Genomic DNA, 22,047 nt, shown 5'->3' on the forward strand with positions numbered 1-22,047 from the left:
TCTTTTCACCAATGAAATCAGCAATGAAATCTGACAACAACTGTCTTATAAATTTCGTTTCTAAACGCTTGAATCATGACAGAAAACAGCTTTGTTCATGCGTAGTGGAAGCACGTCTGACTGTTTCTATAGGAACCAGAGCTTGTAACGGCTGCAGTGATGCGATGACTTTACCAATCACCGATTGGCTCTTATTTAGTGGGCGGGACTTGAGCATTGCACTTTTCCCAATACAAGTGACACGTCTTGTGTAATTGTATATTCTTTGACCATATGTACTGTACTGTCACAGAACGCTGTTAATTTTTTCTGCAAAGGATGCCTTTGTGGAAATGCCCATTGATCCTAGCAAGCTAACATATTTTATATTTGCATGTCTTTAGCTCCTTGTGTTCCGCAAGGGGAGGCCGGAAACCTGGACTGCGTTACGAACTCAGCCTGGGTGACGTGGTTACAAGCAATGGGGGCGGAGTCTTACTCTGTCCTGGCAGAGGAAAGGGGCGGAGCTAACTCTAGCTGCTCAGCCTCAGGTCTGCACTGCAATGTTCCCGACCTGAAGTGTGGAGCCACCTACACCTTCCACATCACTGCCATCAATTCGTTCTGCCGAAGCGGACCCAGCAACACCTTCCAGATTCAGACAGGTGCAAACACACTCAAAAACCCTAGTCTTTTTTTATTCTAAATTATATTTACGGTGTATTTATAATCCATTTATTCACTTTTTGAGCATAGACCTGCACACTCTAACTTTGATTTCTCAGTTTGATATCTTTTCAAATAGTACACTTGTCAGATTATTGCTGAACAGAACTTTACGTGTATTATGAAAAATTCACACAAAAAAACTATTTTAAATTTTTATATGAAATATATACTTTCTAAATCACGCTTTACTCTAAAACGGCAAGAAAATCAAAGCCATAAGTTGTGTTCCAAATTTGAGCTTGATATCTAAAAAAAAATGAGCTTTCAGTAAGATTTTTGTTTGGCTGCAGTACCAACAGATTTCACTATATAAAATTAATCTCACATTAATTTCCAATGTGGACATTTTTGACCGTGAGATGCACAAGTGTGACTATTTTTTACAGGACCATCTAATGTTTTCAAATCATGTCCATTGTAGGGGCAGATACAAGCTCACACATCATTGATCTGCTGGCATAATTTACTCATCACCGACTCATGTCCCCTTTAAGAAGACATTCATGAGAGTTTGGGGGTGGATTAAAGGAGTAGTTCACTTTAAAAAAAACTTTTGCTGATAATTTACTCACCCCCATGTCATCCAAGATGTCCATGTCTTTCTTTCTTCAGTCGAAAAGAAATTAAGGTTTTTGATGAAAACATTCCAGGATTTTCTCCATATAATGGACTTCAATGGGGTCCAAACGGTTCAAGGTCTAAAAGACAGTTTCAAAATGAACAAATCTTTTTTCGTGTCATTTGGTTCATTCAACGAAAGAAATTAACGAATTGGCTCGGGTAAAGATTTGTTCATTTTGATGAACGAGTTCGAACAGAAGAGTCACGAACGCTCATCACAGAACAGAGCAAGACGATCATTTGAGCTTATAAAACTTAAACTTTGTTATTTATTTATTAAATGAGCGATCGTTTCACTTGATAAGACCCTTATTCATCGTTTGGAATCGCTTAAAGCCATTTGAACAGTTTGCACTGAAACTCTTTTGGACCTTGAACCGTTTGGTTCCCATTGAAGTCCATTATATGGAGAAAATCCTGGAATGTTTTCATCAAAAACCTTAATTTCTTTTCGACTGAAGAAAGAAAGACATGGACATCTTGGATGACATGGGGGCGAGTAAATTATCAGCAATTTTTTTTTTTTAAAGTGAACTACTCCTTTAATTTGCATGATCATTTTTTTGTGTGTGTTCACATAGCAAGTGCCAAAGCCTTTGTACCATTAATAAAACATTATACAAAAACAAAATGTACAATTTTTTGGTCAAAAATGACTGAAAAGCACCTGAGGGTTAAAAATGCTTGTTACCCGAGTCCTGTCCGAGTCCGTGCCGTCTGTCAGCCACAGATCTCTGTCTCTTCTGTCCGCAGCTCCATGTGCCCTCACCTCCATCACGGCACATTCGGACTGTTTCAGCGGCCGTATAACCGTTGGCTGGCAGCTGAATGAAGGATCCTCCTTCTATGTGGCCACCGCTGAAGGTCATGACCAGAGCATTCTGATGTGCAACAGCACAAGCACGTCCTGTGACCTCACCGAAGCCAAGTGTGGAATGCAGTACACCATTATAATCTCGGCGTCCTCCGACAAATGCAGCAGTTTGCGGAGCCCCCCTCTTAAGATGAAAACGGGTACGCATTGAGACGCATTTCATTTGTGTGAGATTTGAGAGCTCATAAAATATACAATTCACACCCACTCCTGTCTATTTAATTCTCTTACAGCACCTTGTGTTCCTCAAAACGTAACAATGAATCCGGTGTGTGACTCAAACGGCATGGTGGCGTCATGGTCCCCCTCTCCGGTGGCCGAGTCGTACTCGCTCACGGCCAGCGGTGGCGACGGAGATGTGCGAACCTGCAGAAGCACCGCCAACAACTGCACCCTGCTCCACTTGCACTGTGGACAGATTTACAACGTTAGCATAACCGCTTCGGCTGGAAACTGCACCAGCTTGGCCAGTCAGCAGGTCACCTTCCATACTGGTGAGACCACGCATTGACTTTAAAGGCATAGTTCACTTCGAAATTAATTTTTGGTGTGTTTTATCTTACCTCAAGGGCATCCAAGATGTAGGTGTCTTTGTTTCCGCAGTATTTTAAATTTTGATATTTTTAGGTCAAACCGTTCTTGTCTGTCATATAATGGAGGTCTATGGTCACCACCTCAAAGTGCATGCACTGAGAAGTCCAAATTAAACATGATTTAATGACTCGTAAATGTAAGTACACATTGATGGCCTAAGACACGAAACGAGCGGTTTGTGTGAGAAAACCAACAGTATTTATATCGTTTTTACCTCACAGACACGTCCAAGTGATCCGAGAGCGCTTTGTGGCGGTATAAAAACGATATAAATACTGTTGGTTTTCTCACACAAACCGCTCGTTTCGTGTCTTAGGCCATCAATGTGTACTTACATTTACGAGTCATTAAATCATGTTTAATTTGGACTTCTCTGTGCATGCTCTTTGAGGTGGTGACCATAGACCTCCATTATATGACTGACAGACAACAACGGTTTGACCGAAAAATATAAAAATTGAAAATACTGCGGAAACAAAGACACCTACATCTTGGATGCCCTTGAGGTAAGATAAAACACACCAAAAATTAATTTCAAAGTGAACTATCCTTTTAAATGAAAAGCATTACGTCATAAGACGTGAAACCTGTGACACGCTGTCTTCCTTCTGGTGTGTATAGTTCCCTGTGAGCCGCAGAACATGAGCGTAGCCGTGCAGTGTGACACCAGGACTGCCGCACTCTCCTGGGTGGAGAGCCAAGGTTCGCTGAAGTACTTCACACTGGCCCAAACCACGGATGGACACACACTTCACTGCGACACCACGGGCACGTCGTGCAGCCTCACAGGACTGACCTGTGGGACATTGTACAACTTCACCGCACAGGCTTCAGACGGGACCTGCAACAGCTCCCTCACTGTGCCCATCCAGAGCGGAGCAGGTACTGAATACGACCACATCGATTTATCTGAAGAATATACAATATAAAACCAAAAACATGTTTTACTATGATATTCCAACGCGTTCTCATCCCAAAGCGCCATATAGGACGCTTTTGCAAAAGCGTAAATATCCAACGCACATGGCACCCTTTAACGTCTAATGAGACGCTTCGGTTATGGTTAAGTTTAGGTAAGGTGTAGGGTAAGGGTTAGACCACTAGGGGGCGCCTTCTGCCCAAATATATCTGCGTCCCATTTCACGTTAAAGGGTGCCATGTGCGTTGGATATTTACGCTTTTGCAAAAGCGTCCTATATGGCGCTTTGGGATGAGAACGGGCTCGATATTCACATTACTACAAGAAAATATGTTGCATAAAGAAAATGGCATTTGCTTGTGATCTCTGGTTTCAGGACATTTTCAGTCAAGCACATCATCTGCATATTTGATTGTATTTTTTTTTATATATATTTCAATGTAATGATAATTGGTATAATTATTTGGTTACACTTTATTTTACAGTGTCCTTTACATATGTTACATGTACTTACCATAGTAATAACATGGCTAAGCCACGCCCCCTCCACTCACTCAGTCACAGTTGGAGACATTTCACAGGAGGCAATTGGTGATTTATGGATTATATATCATCTCGAAATCACCAAAAGGGCCTTATAACTATGCATTGGAGGGTTACATTAATAATTTTACTGTTGAAAAGCTTCAGCTCCAGTCAGAGATGTACAGGTCACAGTGTAAACGTGATAACCCGCATATCGCTGCCATCACCGTTTGGTGCTACAGTATTTACATACATCATTCAGCACAACATTGTTGTTAACATTTGTTGTCTGGGTTATTTACAGATATACGTTAATTAAGCTAATTGACATGATGTAGGCTACAACGCAGCTAGAAGCTAACGTTAATGTTTTCTAATGTTAACGTTACGATCGAGATTTTAAAGATAACATTCAAATACGATGTTGACTTATTTAGAACAGATGTAGACATCCTTGTTTAATTTATCCATGTTTTATCCAACCGAATAACTTAATCCAGCGCAGACATGTATCTCGGTTGAGATGTGGCTTGGGAAAGGGTAAAATAACACACACCGTCACCCAGCCTCTCGGGAACCTCGTGTCGGAGCTGCATGAACCCCACACACACCGTTTGACCAGTTTAAACTTAAAATAACAAGAAAAAATGAATGAAAACTTACTAAATGCAATGCATTTCACTGGACGTGGAAGCAGAGATTGTCCGAGTGTATTGGGTTAGCTGCGCACTGTGATTGGCTCATCGCGTTTGAGGGCGTGGCTTAGCCATAGGTCAATTGCCAAATCCTAACCCTATAGTAAATCCATATTACTCAGTGCTTAAATATATAATTACACTGTTACAAACAAACACACCTTAAAATAAAGTGTAACCAATTATTTTACAGTACGTTATACTGTATACTTTCAATAGTACTTTTGTGAGTAAGTACACTAAGAACTGAGTAATGCAATGGGTTAGTACCTAGTTATTACCAGTTATGATCCACAAATAAAGTGCGATTTAGCTTTATTTTTATTCCAGTTGTAGTCATTTTAGTACTTAAAGATACAACATTTCTAATTTGGTTTGTCATCTACTTTTTATATTTCAGCTTTATTTTAATGTAATAGTTTTGCTATTGCGTGAGCTTAGAATTATAAGGTTCTATCTCCACTTTTGGTCGAAATTGAGTTTTTGACATAATCTGATTTATTAGGTGTTTATTAATGCCTGTGTGGTGTTATTTTTGTAAAAAAAAAAAAAAAAAGATTAATAGATAAAGCTATAATAGAAGATTATACTACATAACAGTTTTGCCAGCTGGGATGTAAAAACTTTGATGCTCAATATCTCAGAACTACCCTAAACGGAGATAGAGCCTTATAATTCAGCTCACAATTGGTTAACAGTATTAACACTGTTATTAATGAACCCTCTCCTGTAGTCCCCTGTCCTCCTGCCACCGTGAGCGTGAGAACCCATCTGATGGGCGATGCCACCCTAATCAGGGTCTCCTGGGGTTTTGTGGACTGTCCTAACGTCACGTACCTGGTGCAGGTGACCGGCCAAATCCAAGACAACCAGCAGTCCAACATGGACGTGTCGTCCTATTGGACAAACCGCAACTACTTTGAGTTTCCTGTGCCCTGTAGCACCTCTTACAATGTGACGGTGTTAGCACGAAACTCAGCGGGGATCAGCAGACCATCTCAGACTGTTACTGGTGTCACAGGTACCAGACGACAAGTCCATTTTTATTTAACCTCTGTTAAACGTACAGATTTTAAGAAGAATGATGCCATATCAATATCTTCGTCAAGCCAAGATACTAAAGAAAGTGTTTCTAAAACATGTATAGATATACTTAAAGGAGTAGATCACTTTTAAAAAAACTTTCGCTGATAATTTCCTCACCCCCATGTCATCCAAGATGTCCATGTCTTTCTTTCTTCAGTCGAAAAGAAATGAAGGTTTTTGATGAAAACATTCCAGGATTTTCTCCATATAATGGACTTCAATGGGAACCAAACGGTTCAAGATCCAAATGAGAGTTTCAGTGCAAACTGTTCAAAGGGCTTTAAACGATTCGCCTTGCTCTGTTCTGTGTGACTCTCCCGTTCGAACTCGTTCATCAAAATGAACAAATCTTTTTCTGAGTCATTTGATTCATTCAACATACGAAACGAACGAACTGACTCGGAAAAAGATTCGTTCGTTTTGATGAACGAGTTCAAACAGGAGAGACACACAGAACAGCGAAAGGCGAGCATTTGAGCTTATAAAACTTAATTTTTTTTGTTTATTTATTAAATGAGCGATTGTTTCGCTTGATAAGACCCTTATTCATCGTCTGGTGTCGTTTAAAGCCCTTTGAACAGTTTGCACTGAAACTGTCTTTTGGACCTTGAACCGGTTGGTTCCCATTGAAGTCCATTATATGGAGAAAATCCTGGAATGTTTTCATCAAAAAACTTAATTTCTTTTCGACTGAAGAAAGAAAGACATGGACATCTTGGATGACATGGGGGCGAGTAAATTATCAGCTAAAGTTTTTTTAAAAGTGAACTACTCCTTTAATATAAAAAACAGACCTTCTCTGTCAAAGAACATCCAGCATTTGAAGATAACTCGACTTTGTGTTCTCCTTCAGTGCCCTGTCCTCCGATGAATGTCACCTTCACGGGTGATAATTCCTCCGCCACAGTGGCCTGGAGGTCATCGGTTCTCACCACAGGATTCAGGGTTTACCAGCTGCGTCCCGGCGTCCAGGTGCCCGTCTGTCTGACCTCAGACCTCAGCTGTCAGGTGTCGGGCCTGCTGGCCTCTGATGTCGCGGTCACAGCCTGGAACAGTGCCGGAGAGAGTCCTTCCTCTAGAGTCGTCACTGGTAAGAAGAAAAAAAGACATGTTATTCATAACAAAATTCGTTTTTCCCGGGTTTCTCACGTTTTTCAGCCCTATCTCCCGGACCCCTCCTGGTTTGTTATTTCTCCCGGGAAACTCCCATAATCCTCCTTTATGAATAATCGGACCAATATGTTTGTCTAATGTTGACCAGTTGCATTATATTCACACTATCCACACACCGTATACAATTCAACCCGTTTGTCATCTCAACCTGGCGACCTATAACCCAGTCGTGGAAAGCTCAACCCGAGCAGAGAAAATTTACGGATGTGCATGAAGTTTGTCTTGAATGCTGCTGTCACTGGTGCAAACTCTTATTTATACAAATTATAAAGAATACTTGACAAATATAATTTTTCTGCAGCCAGTAAGCCCCTCCCCTATAGGCCCCTGTTCGGTAAAACTGAAATTCGAGTATTCAGACAGACCACGCTATAATTATTTTTAATGAACAGAGAAAAATATAAATATTTTAAATAAGTGTATATTTGACATGTACATCTTTATTTAATCTTGCATGTGCAAAATGTACGGAGGCGTATTGCATTCACTTGAAGAAAAAAAATCCACTCTGTTTTTCTGAATTAACGAGTTAATTTTTCATGAGAAAAAAATTTTTGCTCTGTTTTTCTGAATTAATGAGTTAATTTCTCATGAGAAAATTTTTTTTGCTCTGTTTTTCTGAATTAATGAGTTAATTTTTCATGAGAAAAAAAAAAATTTGCTCTGAAAAAAAAAATTCCATGAAAAATTAACTCTTTAATTCAGAAAAACAGAGCAAAATATTTTTTTTCTCATGAAAAATTAACTCATTAATTCAGAAAAACAGAGCAAAATATTTTTTTTCTCATGAAAAATTAACTCATTAATTCAGAAAAACAGAGCAAAAACTTTTTTTCTCATGAGAAATTAACTCGTTAATTCAGAAAAACAGAGCAGATTTTTTCTTCTTCAAGTGAATGCAATACGCCTCCGTAAAAATGAAATGATGTATTAACACAAATCTTTTACAGGCCAAACCTCAAACCGTCGGAAGAGAAATCTGAAGTATGCGAGGATGAATGCAGCACTGTCTCCTGGTGAGATCAACACACACACACACACACACACACAGCTTACGGCACAATAATTAAGAGCCGTTTGGACACACAGAGCAATATATAAAAAGTATTGTATAAAATATACAGTGTGATAACAGTTTCTATAGTAATAACAGTAAATGATGCATAATTCCACAAAACTTACCTAAGAAACTCTGTTCCTACACGTTGTACATGTTGTTAATTACAATTGCTCAGTACTTAAATGTATAAATGTGTAATTACGCCGCACAATTACACAGGAAAAAAAAGACACCTTAAAATAAAGTGTAGCAAAATACAAGACTTTAAACATTAGTTGAGGATGAGAATGATTTTCATAAAGTTTAAGGTGGGTGACTCTCACAAAAACATATTCAGGGCATATTTCCAAACTGTAATTGTCATGGCAAACATTGATTTGTTATTTGTAGCACTATCTTGTGGCGGTTTGGTGTAACAACAAACTGAACACTGATAACTGTGAACTATTTTCTTAGTGGTTGGTTTGGATCATGTGACTTAGACTTTGGTTTGGTTAATCAATAAATAGCCATAGTGTTCAGATTCCCTCCATGAGGTTGATCAAAAGATCTCGTTACGTTTTGTGCCTTGCCTTGGAGACCCATTGCTTTTATTTACAAAAAAGAAAAGAAGAGGAAAGAGCATAAGAGTAAAAACCTCAACTTTAGTCCTGCGTCTGACCTTTTCTGGCTCCTGTTAGCTATCTGTCAGTTTTGAGTACATGAAACACGCATTTGGGACAGAATAGTAATGTCTGGATGTTTCTGTTTTTCACATGTGCATTGCACATCCTCTTTATTGAAAACTGTGATACAATGTTTAAAAAAGTACAGTACACCCATGAATATATAGATACAGTATATAGATATAGACAATATAGGTATTGCTGTGGTGAAATGTTTTCTGGACATGTTCTTATAGCATTATATAGCAAACTGAAGTCTAATCAGATGCTGTTGCCTCTACAGACCCCCTGTCCATCCCTGAGGTGAAGGCTGCTCATGTGACAGGACAGTCCCTGCAGGTCGAGTGGTCTCATGTGACAGGGGCGGACTCCTACACCCTGATCCTAACAGAGGACACCCCGTCTCTGCCTGCCGAGGAGGTCCTGTCGGTGTACAAGACCGAGATCGCCACAGTTGCTGACCTAAAACCTGCAACACGTTACTGTGTCATCGTGTCTGCCAAACACGGCAGCATCCAGAGCGCCTATTCCCGGCCTCTGTGTGTCACCACGGAGTAAACTGGCCTCCCGCCGGGTCGACTGTACAGGAGTGTAGATACCAAATCAACAGAAGCGGCATTCAGTTCTCCTAAACTAGCGTCTTCTCTTTCTTATGTTCCATGATCACTATGAAAAAGAAAACAAAATCAGCCTATCAGAAAATATCATTTAAAATCATAATCCTTTCTAATGAACAAATGACTAAATTTCTGTGATGTTGATTGAAAAGCAAAGGCAAGGTCACTTCAAATTTAGAATAGATGTGAAGAATCGCTACATTGATTGACCGTAGAAGGAACATGTTGTAACTCCTAGTTTTTATTTATCTTTAAAAGTACTTTTCTGTAACCAGATCATACAATGATTCATGTAGTTAGATCAAATAAATGGTTAATTTATCAAGCATTATTTTTAAACTATACATTGTATTTTCTATCTGATGTATAGCTTTGTTAACAATCTTCTGCATAAGTACTTTTATACAAAAAGCCATATGAAAGAATTAAAGTCTGTGAATGAAAACGTCAAACATTTTGGTTCAAATGAAGAGACAAGCGATGTACTTCATATTTTCTTTTAAGCCCCTGTTTCTTTTCTTCTTTTAAAGTCATGTTGCATGATTTTTCTTTAACAATCTGAAATCAAGATATCACCCCATTCATGCCTTGATTCGAAATTTTTGACTTGTCCTGGGTTTTTCAATTCACTGTGTCCAAGAGCCGCCAAAATGTTAAAAGTGGTTGCGGCCACTTTGACTAAAATGCCTATTACTTGTGAACAGAATTATGTTTTTACTAAACTCGACACACATAAGTTAGGGCTCATTCTGTGGTCGCATGAAAAAGCATGTGGCGACTGGCCGTCTGGTGGCACTATAATATGGAAAAAAAAACATAAACATGGCTACAACTACACAACCCTAAGTCTGATATACTTGAAAATGCAGTGTCTTTGTCCAAAGTGCCATGATTGTCTATGAGGACATTGGCGCACCTCAAAAAAATGGCCGCCATTTTTCAATGAAGTTTGAGTACCTATAGACCTCATGCACCAGAGAAACGTGGGCGCCGTCATCTTTAGAATATTGTCTTTGAACTTCCAGTTTTACGGTCGCTCTGTATATTTCTATGGCATCGCTGTTGAGGAGTAATAGCTGGTGAAGTGGATTTACTTATTGTAGAGTTAACAAAAGTTTTTTTGAAAGAAATCAACCACTAGGGGGCACTAATGAGTTTTACTTCTCAAAATCACATGGTGTTACACATATACACACAATATGCATATCATCTGTTAGCTCTCCCCATACTGAACAAATTTGCCTCAAGGACTAAATTGATTGCCTCAATCAAATTGTTCATTGAGTAAATGTGATTATCTGACTTTTGCAAACCACTGCGGCACAATTCGGACTCTCTATATGGATAGCTATATCAGGGTCATTTAGAAAAAGCCTATAAATCCTTAACAATAACTCTAAACTTCGTGATATTAGCACATGCGACATAAGATTCTAAACAAGCATGCAAACTTTTATTGAGATTGGATCATAGGTGGCTCTATGACTGATAAAAAGCTTTAAAAACCATGTATTCCCTAAGGTAAATTGCCTGTATTGGCTGTAAATGATCTTTTCCATATATGATCTAACTGGTAACATGCTTGCTAAATAAAATATAATATATTTTTACGCATGTTCTTAAAGGCCTGATTGAGCTTGAACCAGTTAATTGCTGCTTAAAGCTATATTTAAATCAGTTGTGTCAATTTAATTAGCGTATAAATCTCAGCAATGGTGACAAACAGATCACCTCTGAACATAAGCTCATTATTTATTCATACAGCAATGCATGATGAAAAGTCATATATTCCAAAGCATTTGTGAAGAAGACACAACACACACAACCTTGAGGCGGATGGGCTACAACAGCAGAAGACCCCACCGGGTACCACTCATCTCCACTACAAATAGGACAAAGAGGCGACGATTTGCAAGAGCTCACCAAAACTGGACAGTTGAAGACTGGAGAAATGTTGCCTGGAAAAACAAAAAACCTTTTGTTTTTACCACAAGCATCCTGGTGACACACTTAGTGATACTGAACTGGGCTGAGAAACGGAGCCCTGATTGGTTGGCTATAATTTGGATTGAAGAAAATAGAAAAGCGGCGCTTTGCATACCGATTGGTTTATGACTTCAATGTACCGGGAGAGTGAATTTAAAGAGCCCCTATCATAGCATTTAAAATGTTCCTATTTTTGTTTTAGGAGTTCCCAAAAACAGTTTAACATGCATGCAAGGATAAAAAACACTTTATTTGTCTTATAATATGCATTTATTTTTAACTGATTTGCTCACCGACTCCCAAATGATTCGTACAATGACTCATTTTTCCAAACCACTCCTTTGCGTGACGCTAATCGGCTATTCGGTAAATAAAACATATTGATAAAGCACTGCAGTACTACAAGACGCTCTATTCTTTATGACAACTCCAATAACAGCGACAAACATTTCACATATTTAAAAAAAATTGACATTGGAGACCTAGAAGCTGCGCTGAGCTTAACTTACACACACACACACGCGCGCGTGCGCACACACATATTCCCTCCTCGTGCCCCGACGCTACAAAACCGTTCAAAATCCATAAAAGCAACAATTATTAATAATACTTACAGGTTGTGATTCGAAGGAGGAAGCTGATCCATATACACTGGGTAAGTAAGTTACTGAGCCCTCCTTCGGGAACAACCGCTTGCGAATCCACATTTGAATTCATTTATGTTTTTGAACTAACGTTATTCGTCAATAAAATGATGAGAACACAATCGGGCTATACTGTTGTGGTATCGTTGCAAATATGAACTCTGACCACCGATTCTTCACATGCTCGTCCCTGGTAAATGAAAACAAAGTGGCTGAACTATCTTTGCATTGTAGAACACAGCGTCTTCTCCACATGATGCGATGATGAAGTATTTGAATGTGTAGAATTCAAGTTTACACTTCCGTCTGCACGCACAGTAACTGGGCGCGACCAGTATGTCTCTACGTCACGACGAACCAGCTAATGACTCGTTTCAAAAACAATTCATTTCATAGACTCAGAGTCGACTCTCACTTTTGAAAGACAATAACTTTATATACGGTGCACTTTCAGATATAAATCTTTGTAGGATGTTTTCATTCCCTTAGAGCTATAGTCCACACCATATGAACAGTCATTTTCAAAAATCCATGATAGGGGCTCTTTAAACTAAGCATACAGAGCCATCTCTCTCTCACGGTACTTTAATGTCATACACCGATCGGTCTGCACAGGGCCACAAACTGTCATGTAAATATCTATTGTTTTAAATAATGATTCTTTAATTTGATTCTTCAATTTTTCACTTTGACTAGCAATTAAAAAATAAAAAAATAAAAATCAAGTAGGCCTATGTTCATTGAATATTCGGTAGCCTATGTCATCTAATCATTAAATAAATTATGTACATAAATAACATTTGTAGGCTACACATAAAATAGTGAATTAATTTGTAAAGTATCTCTCGTTTTATACATCTATTAGGCTAAGTTATAAAAAGATAGTGTGGGGGAAAAATATGGCAAAACTGTAACACTTCATTTTAGTTAAATGTAATTAAAGAGACACGATAAAACAATAGCTAGGCTATCTACTCGCTTACAAATGCCAAAAATCATTCAACCTAAAATGAGCCATCAACCCCCAAAATTCGTATAGTAGTCCTTTACACAATGATAAGAAGAATATGGGGGAAATAATTAAGAAAAAAAAAATCACAGAAATATCAAAAGCAAACATTTCCATTAACTCTAATCCGGCCAAAATAAACCTAACGTCATGACGCACATTTTATTTTGCGTGATGATGTCATCGGCGCGCGTCCCAGCCGGGTTGAGTATTTTTGGACAGGACAAACGGTGATGATTGTGTACAATAAAATATCATACAGCAGTGTGCTAAAGTGTCCCGTTTCACCGCAAAACCGGACAAGTGTAAAGCACGCGAGGGACGTGAGTGAGTGAGGATCGCGGGGAGTTAGTTGACATACATAGTCTGTGGGAAGGTGAGTAGTTTGTTTATGTTGACTGAAGGCAGAAAGTTGAGCTAGCTAATATAGGCTAACCTCTTTAGAAAATAATGAAAAAAGTGAAACAAAGTTAAACATCAACTAAATAAAGATCAAAATCCCACTACTGCAATCACAAGGGCACTTCTTAACTCCTTTCTGCTCTGTATGAAGTGTCATTAAGTTTTTGTGGTTGCTTAAGGTTATCATTTCTGTCAAATATCTGCTTACCAACTTATTGTTTTGTAAACATTAAAACTAGTGTGTGTCGAGGAACTTTATGAGTAAGTTTATGAAGCTTTAAAGATTGTATATTTTCGGTTCAGGTTTAATGTGGTGTGTCATTGGTTAAAAGACTTGTAGGACAGCAGGAACACATGAGTAAAGTGGGCCAGTTTTGTTTATGCTAACTAGGAAGACTGTTGGATAAAATCAAGACAGCAATAAAGCTGGAGGCAGGAGTCTGCCAGGAGCTCCAGAGAGGTTTCATTATTGAGTAATGCTTGTTTCAGGGCAAGGTTCATTAACCTCAGTGATAGAAATGACAACCACAGCTGTGGGTCTCAAGATGTCACTTATCGTGGATATTTTAAACTTTACTTTCCCAGCTTTCTTTCATAAGGTGTCGCAGAATAACTTCAGATAAATGTGGGCGGCTTATTTATTTTGAAATGATGGTACAAGTGTCCCTGATTTAAAGTAATGCCACTATGTAAGCACCCATTTAAAAAATAAAATAAAATAAAATAAATAATAATCAAACAGCATCCTGAGCATTGGATGCCCTGTCATAAATTTGAAGACAAATAATGTTGAACCCCTAAATTATTTAATTGTTGGTCTAGTTGCACATGACAAATAAAGCTTCAAAAAATATATATATATATTTTAAATTTATGTTATGCATATTTTTGAGTCGGGAACGATGGATTTAAACAAGTTTCAATTGTTAAATAAATATTTAAATAAATATATTCTTAATTTAATTTATTGGTGGTGAAATCTTAGCAAAGTAACCCTTAGAGGCTCTACAGTGCATAACATGTTATTGTTTTGTGGTCGTGTAGTTTATCATATTATTTTAAAATTATTGCATCCTAGTGGCCAGGTATTTTGTATCTTTAGCAGCTGGTTTTACTTTTAAAAACAGAATAACTACCAGTATTATACAAGTATACCAGTAATGCGTTTAATACAATAACTATCTAGTTTTCAGACATTTGTTCACTTTCACCTATTATTTGATGGTTTAAATCAAGAATTTGCATGGTTGCACCACCTGATGAATATCAACTCACAACATTATGACATTAATAACGCCAGAATATGCTGAATACTGATCCCCCAATCCAATTACATATAAAATGTATTAATAATAGAATTTTTTTAGTCAACAGACTTTATTGTAAAGTAGTAAATTGAACAAAAACAAAATAAATCTCATGACATCACATTAAGATAAGAATGAAGGAACTGGATCAATCAATTGTGTCAATCAATCAATAATCAATTGTGATTGAATAACAAAGTTATGTTTTATATTGATACAAAAAGAAGAATCAGATTTAGCCAGTAGTTAATTTTAAATTAAAATATCAACAAAAAAAAAAAAATGCATTCCTATTTTTACATTGGTTGTACCACCTGACATGAAAAGTGTACCAACCTACCCATACATGAAAATAGCTATTTTTATCAGTATTTGAGAGAGATCTACAAACCTTTTCTCTTTGAGTGAGAATCAGCTGGTCTCCTCTGGAGCATTATCATTATCAGCATTATCATGCTGACTGTTATTTCACTTCATAATAAAAGACCCATGATTGCAGTTGTCCCTGGCAAAACTTTTTTTAATGGTCTTAAAAGCTTTAAAGCTACTGATATTTTCAATTTGTTTATATGAAAGGTTTCAAACATAAAATGATGCCATAATACTTTATTTTGAATTTCTTTTTAAGGCACAATTTTAAATAATTTTCTTAGTCTGTACATTTGTGTGGACGGTTGCGCCACCTGACATTTTGGGGGGTTTAATTTCAAACTAGATGAATTTATCTAATTATTTTAAAAGTTTAAAATAATATATTATTTCATTTCATGCACTTGGGACACAACAATATTTACATCATGTCATTGACCAAAATGCAGATGAAAGTTTTTTGGCCATGAACTAAAAGATTTTTAAGCTATTGTTAAGTAAAACAAAAAAGAAAAGAAAAAAGTAAATAGCCTACTTCAAGAAAAGTTTTAAAAATGCTGTCCTCTTTCCTGTTTGTGTCTATAGACGAATCCGGCGAAACTACCGGAAGTAAGCGGGCGCCATTACTGAGCTGTTGCTGGGTAGCGTTGCGCCATTGCCTCCTATTGTTTTAGTTGCAACTTGCGTCCACTGAAATAAACAGCCCGCGATTTACGACTGTCACTAACGTTACAACGTTACCCCTTTTATAATGTTGACTGGGTAAACAGTTTCCATTATAAATTGTTTCTATGGTGGCAGTAAAATTTCAATTTTGAAGAGAAAACATTGTGAATACCCCGGGTCGACTGCCCCTGTCTGGAACCGTACGGTTTACAAAGATTTCCTGGGTGAGTACAAGACGCGGACATTCGCGTATAATAACAATTATTTAATGACATAAGTAAAAAATATAATAAATATGTGATATAGTGATCAGCAAAATCTCCTCTCTTGCTATTTTTTCTATTCAATTAACATGCTATGGTCATTAAATGGCTTTCCTGAGCTAAATATAACATTATGTGACATAATTGTTCTCCTGCTGTTTTATTGACCTCTTTCCATGGTTTAAAAACACTAATTGGTCGATATTATGTATACTTTCTAGCTGTAACGTTACCTTACCCTTGCCCGTTGCAATGTGAAAATGAGATAAATAATGGACACAAATGGAAAACATTAATTTGTTTATTTGATTTCATTTATTTATTTATTGTTGCCAAATGGACAGATCTTTTTATAGTTTCCTCGTTAGCAAACGTTAGCCTAGCTAGCTTGCCAAGCTATTTTCATAAATAATCTGTAAGATCGTTTGTACCTTCATCTGTGACTGGAGGCCACTGTCTAACATCATCAACCCAACAAGTCATTCTGCCCGGCTGTAGCTGTCATCGAGGGTGCGTTCGCGTTATCACCGAGGTTTGTTTACATACCGGTGCACATGTCTATGCCGGTGTAACAGCTCAGTAATGGCGTCGCCACAAGATGGCAGCCTACACAGAACGCTCGTCGGATTCATCTATAGGACATTACACTCTAAAAATGCTGGGTTGTTTCAACCCTAATTTGGGTCAAATATGGACAAACCCAAATGTTGCCTTAAAAATGTAATTAAAACATTTACAGTTAAAAGTGAAAGTTGGGTTAAAATTAATTAACCCAACATTTGGGTTTGTCCATATTTGACCCGAATTAGGGTTGAAATAACCCAGCATTTTTTAGAGTGTATGTTAATGGGAGGCTAGCTGTTCAAACTACGCAGCTACTAGTCAATTTTAAAAATGTGTGCTGTCTGATTGCCACAAGAACGTTCCTATCAAGAGTTAATATTTAAAATATTACATTTAGAAGTTGATGTCACACTTAAAATTCAAAATTCACTTACTATACAGCCTGCATGTTGAGGAATCTAATCTCAGTCTTTCTCTTATTGTTTTGCAGTGGTTGAGACTGCTCTTTTGCATCTTGCTGCTGTCATCTTAAACAATGGAGGAGCCCCATGTTCACTGCATGTCCTGCATAAGCAGGCGATGCATGGTCAAGCCTGAACCCGGCACCTCCTGTGACCTCATCACCTGCCCTCTCGTATGCGGTGCCATCTTCCACAGCTGCAAGGCTATTGAACACAAGCTGCTGTGCCCGCTTGAAAGGGTGCCATGTCTTAACCACAGCATCGGATGCCCTTTTACCCTGGCCCGTGGCCAGATGGCGGAGCACCTCGAGGTGTGTCCTGCAGGTGTGGTGTGCTGCACCATGGAGTGGAATAGGTGGCCAGTGAATTACGAGGACTATCGTTCGTATGAGCGACTGAGTCAAGAAGCAGATGAGGTGGAGCAGCTTGACATGGCGCTCGCCCTTCAGGACCAGCGCACCATGCTAGCATCACTTAAACTCGTCTCTCTGGCTCCCACTTGTGGACCAGAGAAAAGGACTCAGGCAGTAGGACAACGTGAAAAGCCTGGTCTAGTCTCAGTTGCTCAGGTGGAGGACATTGAGATGGAGCCTACGGCTGGCTGTTCAAAAGACAAGATTTCCAATGGGATCAATGGTCTAAAAGAAGAACATTACGGGGGGCTCTACCAAACCACGGTGGAGACGACCAAAAGCCTGGCCGCAGCTCTTAACGTCCTGATCCACCTCAAGTCTTCTGAAACAGACTGTACAACTACTAATGCGTCAGTTGCACTTCCAGAGCGCAATGGGGAACGGCATGAGAAGGTGAGGGTGAGAGAAGACGCCGCGTTCAGCTGTGATAAAATTGCCAGTGGAATCAATGGCCTAAAGGAGGATCTCCAGCCTCAACAGCACCAGAAACTCATGGAACTTGGCAGGAACTTGGCCTCTGCGCTCGGTGCATTAGGAGATGTTGTCAAAGGCACAGAGACAATTAACGAGAATGGTAAGCAATCAGAAACGGTGGAGTCTGTTGATATGAAGGACGTTACTTCGGAGGTTGATGGTGAGCCTGGGGCTGTTGGGGGATTTGATGGTGGAGAAGCCACTGTAGCTCATGAGGCAGCAGATGAGTGTTGCCCACTCATGCTAGGGGACATAGATAGGCAAGGTTTCTGTAATGGTTCCCATAGTATTGTAGATGAAATGATGGAATCGACCACAGAACACCATCAAAATCCAGAGTCCCGAGGTTCTCGAGAGTTTGTCGGTCCTTTAGTTCCTCATAGACCAGAGATCAGACATGACCAACACGCTTTCTTGATCCAGGAGGCCTCTGGATCACAAGCCCCATTGCTGCAGCAGCCTATACATGCTCAGACTTTGACCGTCCAGAGGGACAACGTGCTACCTGTGATGGCATTAGACTTTGAAGATAGGGCTTTTGAGAGGAAACTCCAAAACCTTCAGTTGCTGCGCAATTTTATGCCACTTGCACTTAACGGACGGAAGGGGTCGTTTACCGAAGGGTTTCCCTATAGGAATCCACGATGCAAAATGGAGGACAAAGCTGTGGACACATCAGATTTAGATCAGGAGCCGGTGGACGACCCCATGGGACTGGGCGAAATTGACTTTACGGCGGCAGCTCTTCTGTTCTGCCTGGAGGAGTCGCCACGGGCTCGGAGGATATCCGACACGGTCTATGCGTTTGGCGGTACGCGTGTTGACTTCGGCACCCAGACGTTTAGTTTCCCTGCTGCCATCTTGGCAACAAGTACGATGGTGGGAGAGGTCGCGTCCGCTTCCGCTTGCGATCGAGCCGCACCTCGCCTTTCACAGCCAAGTCCGTTTTGCACTCTTCGGCTCGACCTGACGCTGGAGCAGCTCGTGCCTCGCCCAAGCTGGGCTCCACGAGAGGGCTCCATGTTCACCTTTGAGTGCGGCCAGCTCTTCCGTCGAGAAGAGTTCCTCTCGCATTTCCGAAATGTTCATGGAGATATCCACTCTGGACTCAATGGCTGGATGGAGCACCGTTGCCCGTTGGCGTATTACGGCTGTACGTACTCTCAACGAAGACTCTCCCCGTCCACTCAAGGGTCGAAGGTTGTCCACGACCGCCACCTCAGGTCATTTGGGGTAAAACCCCTCTCAAAACCTGTAATAGTACCCAAGTGCGATCACCTTAGTGGTTTGCCGTTTGAAGTACTTCAACACGTAGCCCGATTTCTGGATGGTTTCGGCCTGTGTCAGCTGTCAATGGTGTCTCGTACGATGAGGGATGTTTGTGCCAGTCTGCTACAGAGCCGTGGCATGGTGGTGGTTCAGTGGGAAAAGAAGCAATATTTGGATGGAAGACGATCCTGGCAGATAAAAGACAAGGTACAGTAGGTCTGAACAGTGGCCACTAGTGTTGTCACGATACCAAAATTATTGTTTCGAGACCGATACCAAGTCAAGTATTGCGATTTCGATACTTTTTCGATACTTTTCCTGAAAAGGAAAGTATTTCTTACAAGGCGTTTCATATGCACCTCCTTTGCATAGGTCTGTGTTATTTAATGCTGTAATAACCTAATATAAATAAATCTCTGACATGCACATGCTCTGAGTATAATCATATAGCCGATAGATCATTTTGCTGATGTTTTGTATCCTTTATTTTAGTAGCTTGCAAATTATTTATGCTATCTTTGAAAGTTGGGGGGAAAGTTGTACACCTAATAGAAAAATAAATGAAACATCTCCAGTTAACTAGCAGATAATTCATTTAGTTCGCTATTAAATAGGAGATCTAGCGTTAAAATCTGTTGTTTTTTTTTTTTAAATCAAGCACCGCTCTTTTTCGCTGCTATCAGTTGGATACAGTGTCTTTTGCGAGTCGCGCACCGTCTTCACACGGACGCGCGCTTCAAACTATCGCCGTTGCAGAGACCTCTGGATTGTGTTGCTAATAACTTGCAATGTATAACTATCAGACCGGCCCTCGCGGCCTCGAAACACCACCGACCCACTGGGAAAAGATCCGATTCTCCTGATTGCCACTCCGCTACTGACAGGCGGCGACTGTATCACTGAAATACGTCTCTTACAAATCTGGGTCGCGGTCATTCATAAAAGTATCGATACTAATAAATTTAGGTATCGTGAGGTTTTTAATTCCCGAGTATCGTGATACTTTTGAAGTATCGGTGCACCGTGCAACACTAGTGGCCACATGCTAATCATGTTAGTTTGCACATGACTGACTGAACTCAGTGGAAGAAACAGTCTGAGCAGGTAACAAGTCTTACCACCAAATTGTTAAAGGAGTAGTTCACTTTTGCTGATAATTTACTCACCCCCATGTCATCCAAGATGTCCATGTCTTTCTTTCTTCAGTTGAAAAGAAATTAAGGTTTTTGATGAAAACATTCCAGAATTTTCTCCATATAATGGACTTCAATGGGTCTTATCAAGCGAAACGATCGCTCATTTAATAAATAAATAAATAACAAAGTTTAAGTTTTATAAGCAAAAATGATCGCCTTACTCTTCTGTGATGCGCGTTCGTGACTCTCCTGTTCGAACTCGTTTATCAAAATGAATGAATCTTTTTTCGTGTCATTTGGTTCATTCAACGAACGAAATGAACGAGTTGACTCGGGAAAAGATTTGTTCATTTTGATGAACGAGTTCGAACAGAAGAGTCGCGAATAGGGTTGGGTATCGTTCGAATTTGAACGATTCTGATTCCGATTCCGATTCCTTGTTTCGATTCCGGTTCCTAACGATTCTCGATTCCGAAGAGGCAGGGTCAAAAAAGTTTAGCTAACCTTGCTTACCAATGGTATTTTTGAAGGAAATACTCCTTCTGTCACAAATACTCCTTTTGTCACAAATTTAGCATTTTGCCGAGATTTCGTTATTTTTAGAAAAGTAAAGCCACACTTTGGACCACAGACGTAAGCTACGTCTTGTTCGACTCGCGTGGTTATGCCAACACTTCCGGTAGACGCTTCTTCGTTGGTGTTGTTCAGCGGTTTCTTCTTCCGCTCGGCGGACTGTGAATATCGAAACTAGGAATCGAAATTTTAACTTTTGAACGATTCCGGGAAAAATTAAAAGTTAGTCTCGGTTCCAATCGATACTCGATTCTCGATTCACAACCCTAGTCGCGAACGCGCATCACAGAACAAAGCAAGGTGAGCATTTGAGCTTATAAAACTTAAACTTTGTTATTTATTAAATGAGCGATCGTTTCGCTTGATAAGACCCTTATTCATCGTCTGGAATCGTTTAAAGCCCTTTGAACAGTTTGCACTGAAACTGTCTTTTGGACCTTGAACCGTTTGCTTCCCATTGAAGTCCATGATGTTTTCATCAAAAACCTTAATTTATTTTCGACTGAAGAAAGAAAGACATGGACATCTTGGATGACATGGGGGTGAGGAAATTATCAGCAAAAGTTTTTTTTAAAAGTGAACTACTCCTTTAAGTGGTTACGTGAGTAACTGTTCTGTTTTCTTGCAGGTTTGGCGGTTCAGCACAGCCTTTAGCCCGGTTAACAGGTGGGAGTTTGCGGACATCACTAGTATGGCTGACCACCTGAAACGATGCCCATACAATGAAGTCCTCCGCCAAGTGGAGGCGGTTCCTCTGCCCTGCATGTGCACGACCAGAGAGCTGACGCGCGACGGCAGGTCGCTTCGCTCCGTTCTCAAGCCAGTGTCATAAGTTTGCAACTAAAACACTACAATATCTAACCTCTTCAATCTACAATATACTATCACTGTGTAAATAAAAGGAAACAAAATATTTTTTTTGTTTTGTTATGATGTTAAGATTATTTTTGTATTAATATATGAAAGATCGGTGG

The 22,047-nt window shown here is 39.5% G+C and overlaps 2 protein-coding genes across 2 annotated transcripts in view; both read left to right on the forward strand.

Moving 5' to 3' along the window:
* fndc7b (fibronectin type III domain containing 7b) overlaps positions 1-10,148 on the forward strand; it is a 61,323-nt gene extending 51,175 nt beyond the window's left edge. The window contains exons 50-57 of the mRNA XM_089124197.1: positions 384-644; positions 2,083-2,343; positions 2,437-2,697; positions 3,419-3,679; positions 5,670-5,957; positions 6,876-7,112; positions 8,146-8,211; positions 9,204-10,148. Of these exons, the coding sequence (XP_088980323.1) occupies positions 384-644; positions 2,083-2,343; positions 2,437-2,697; positions 3,419-3,679; positions 5,670-5,957; positions 6,876-7,112; positions 8,146-8,211; positions 9,204-9,478 (1,910 nt within the window). The 3' untranslated portion in view covers positions 9,479-10,148. The remainder of the gene's footprint in view (positions 1-383; positions 645-2,082; positions 2,344-2,436; positions 2,698-3,418; positions 3,680-5,669; positions 5,958-6,875; positions 7,113-8,145; positions 8,212-9,203) is intronic.
* A 3,188-nt stretch (positions 10,149-13,336) lies between these two features.
* fbxo30b (F-box protein 30b) lies at positions 13,337-21,986 on the forward strand. Its single transcript, XM_039671344.2, has 3 exons — positions 13,337-13,552; positions 17,238-19,571; positions 21,702-21,986. Exons 2-3 carry the CDS (start codon positions 17,283-17,285, stop codon positions 21,903-21,905), a joined length of 2,493 nt encoding a protein of 830 aa, XP_039527278.2. The 5' UTR covers positions 13,337-13,552; positions 17,238-17,282; the 3' UTR covers positions 21,906-21,986.
* Positions 21,987-22,047: the final 61 nt, after the last annotated feature.

The sequence above is a fragment of the Pimephales promelas genome, chromosome 20 (assembly GCF_988280905.1).
Source record: "Pimephales promelas chromosome 20, fPimPro1.hap1.1, whole genome shotgun sequence".
Lineage (NCBI taxonomy): Eukaryota > Metazoa > Chordata > Actinopteri > Cypriniformes > Leuciscidae > Pimephales > Pimephales promelas.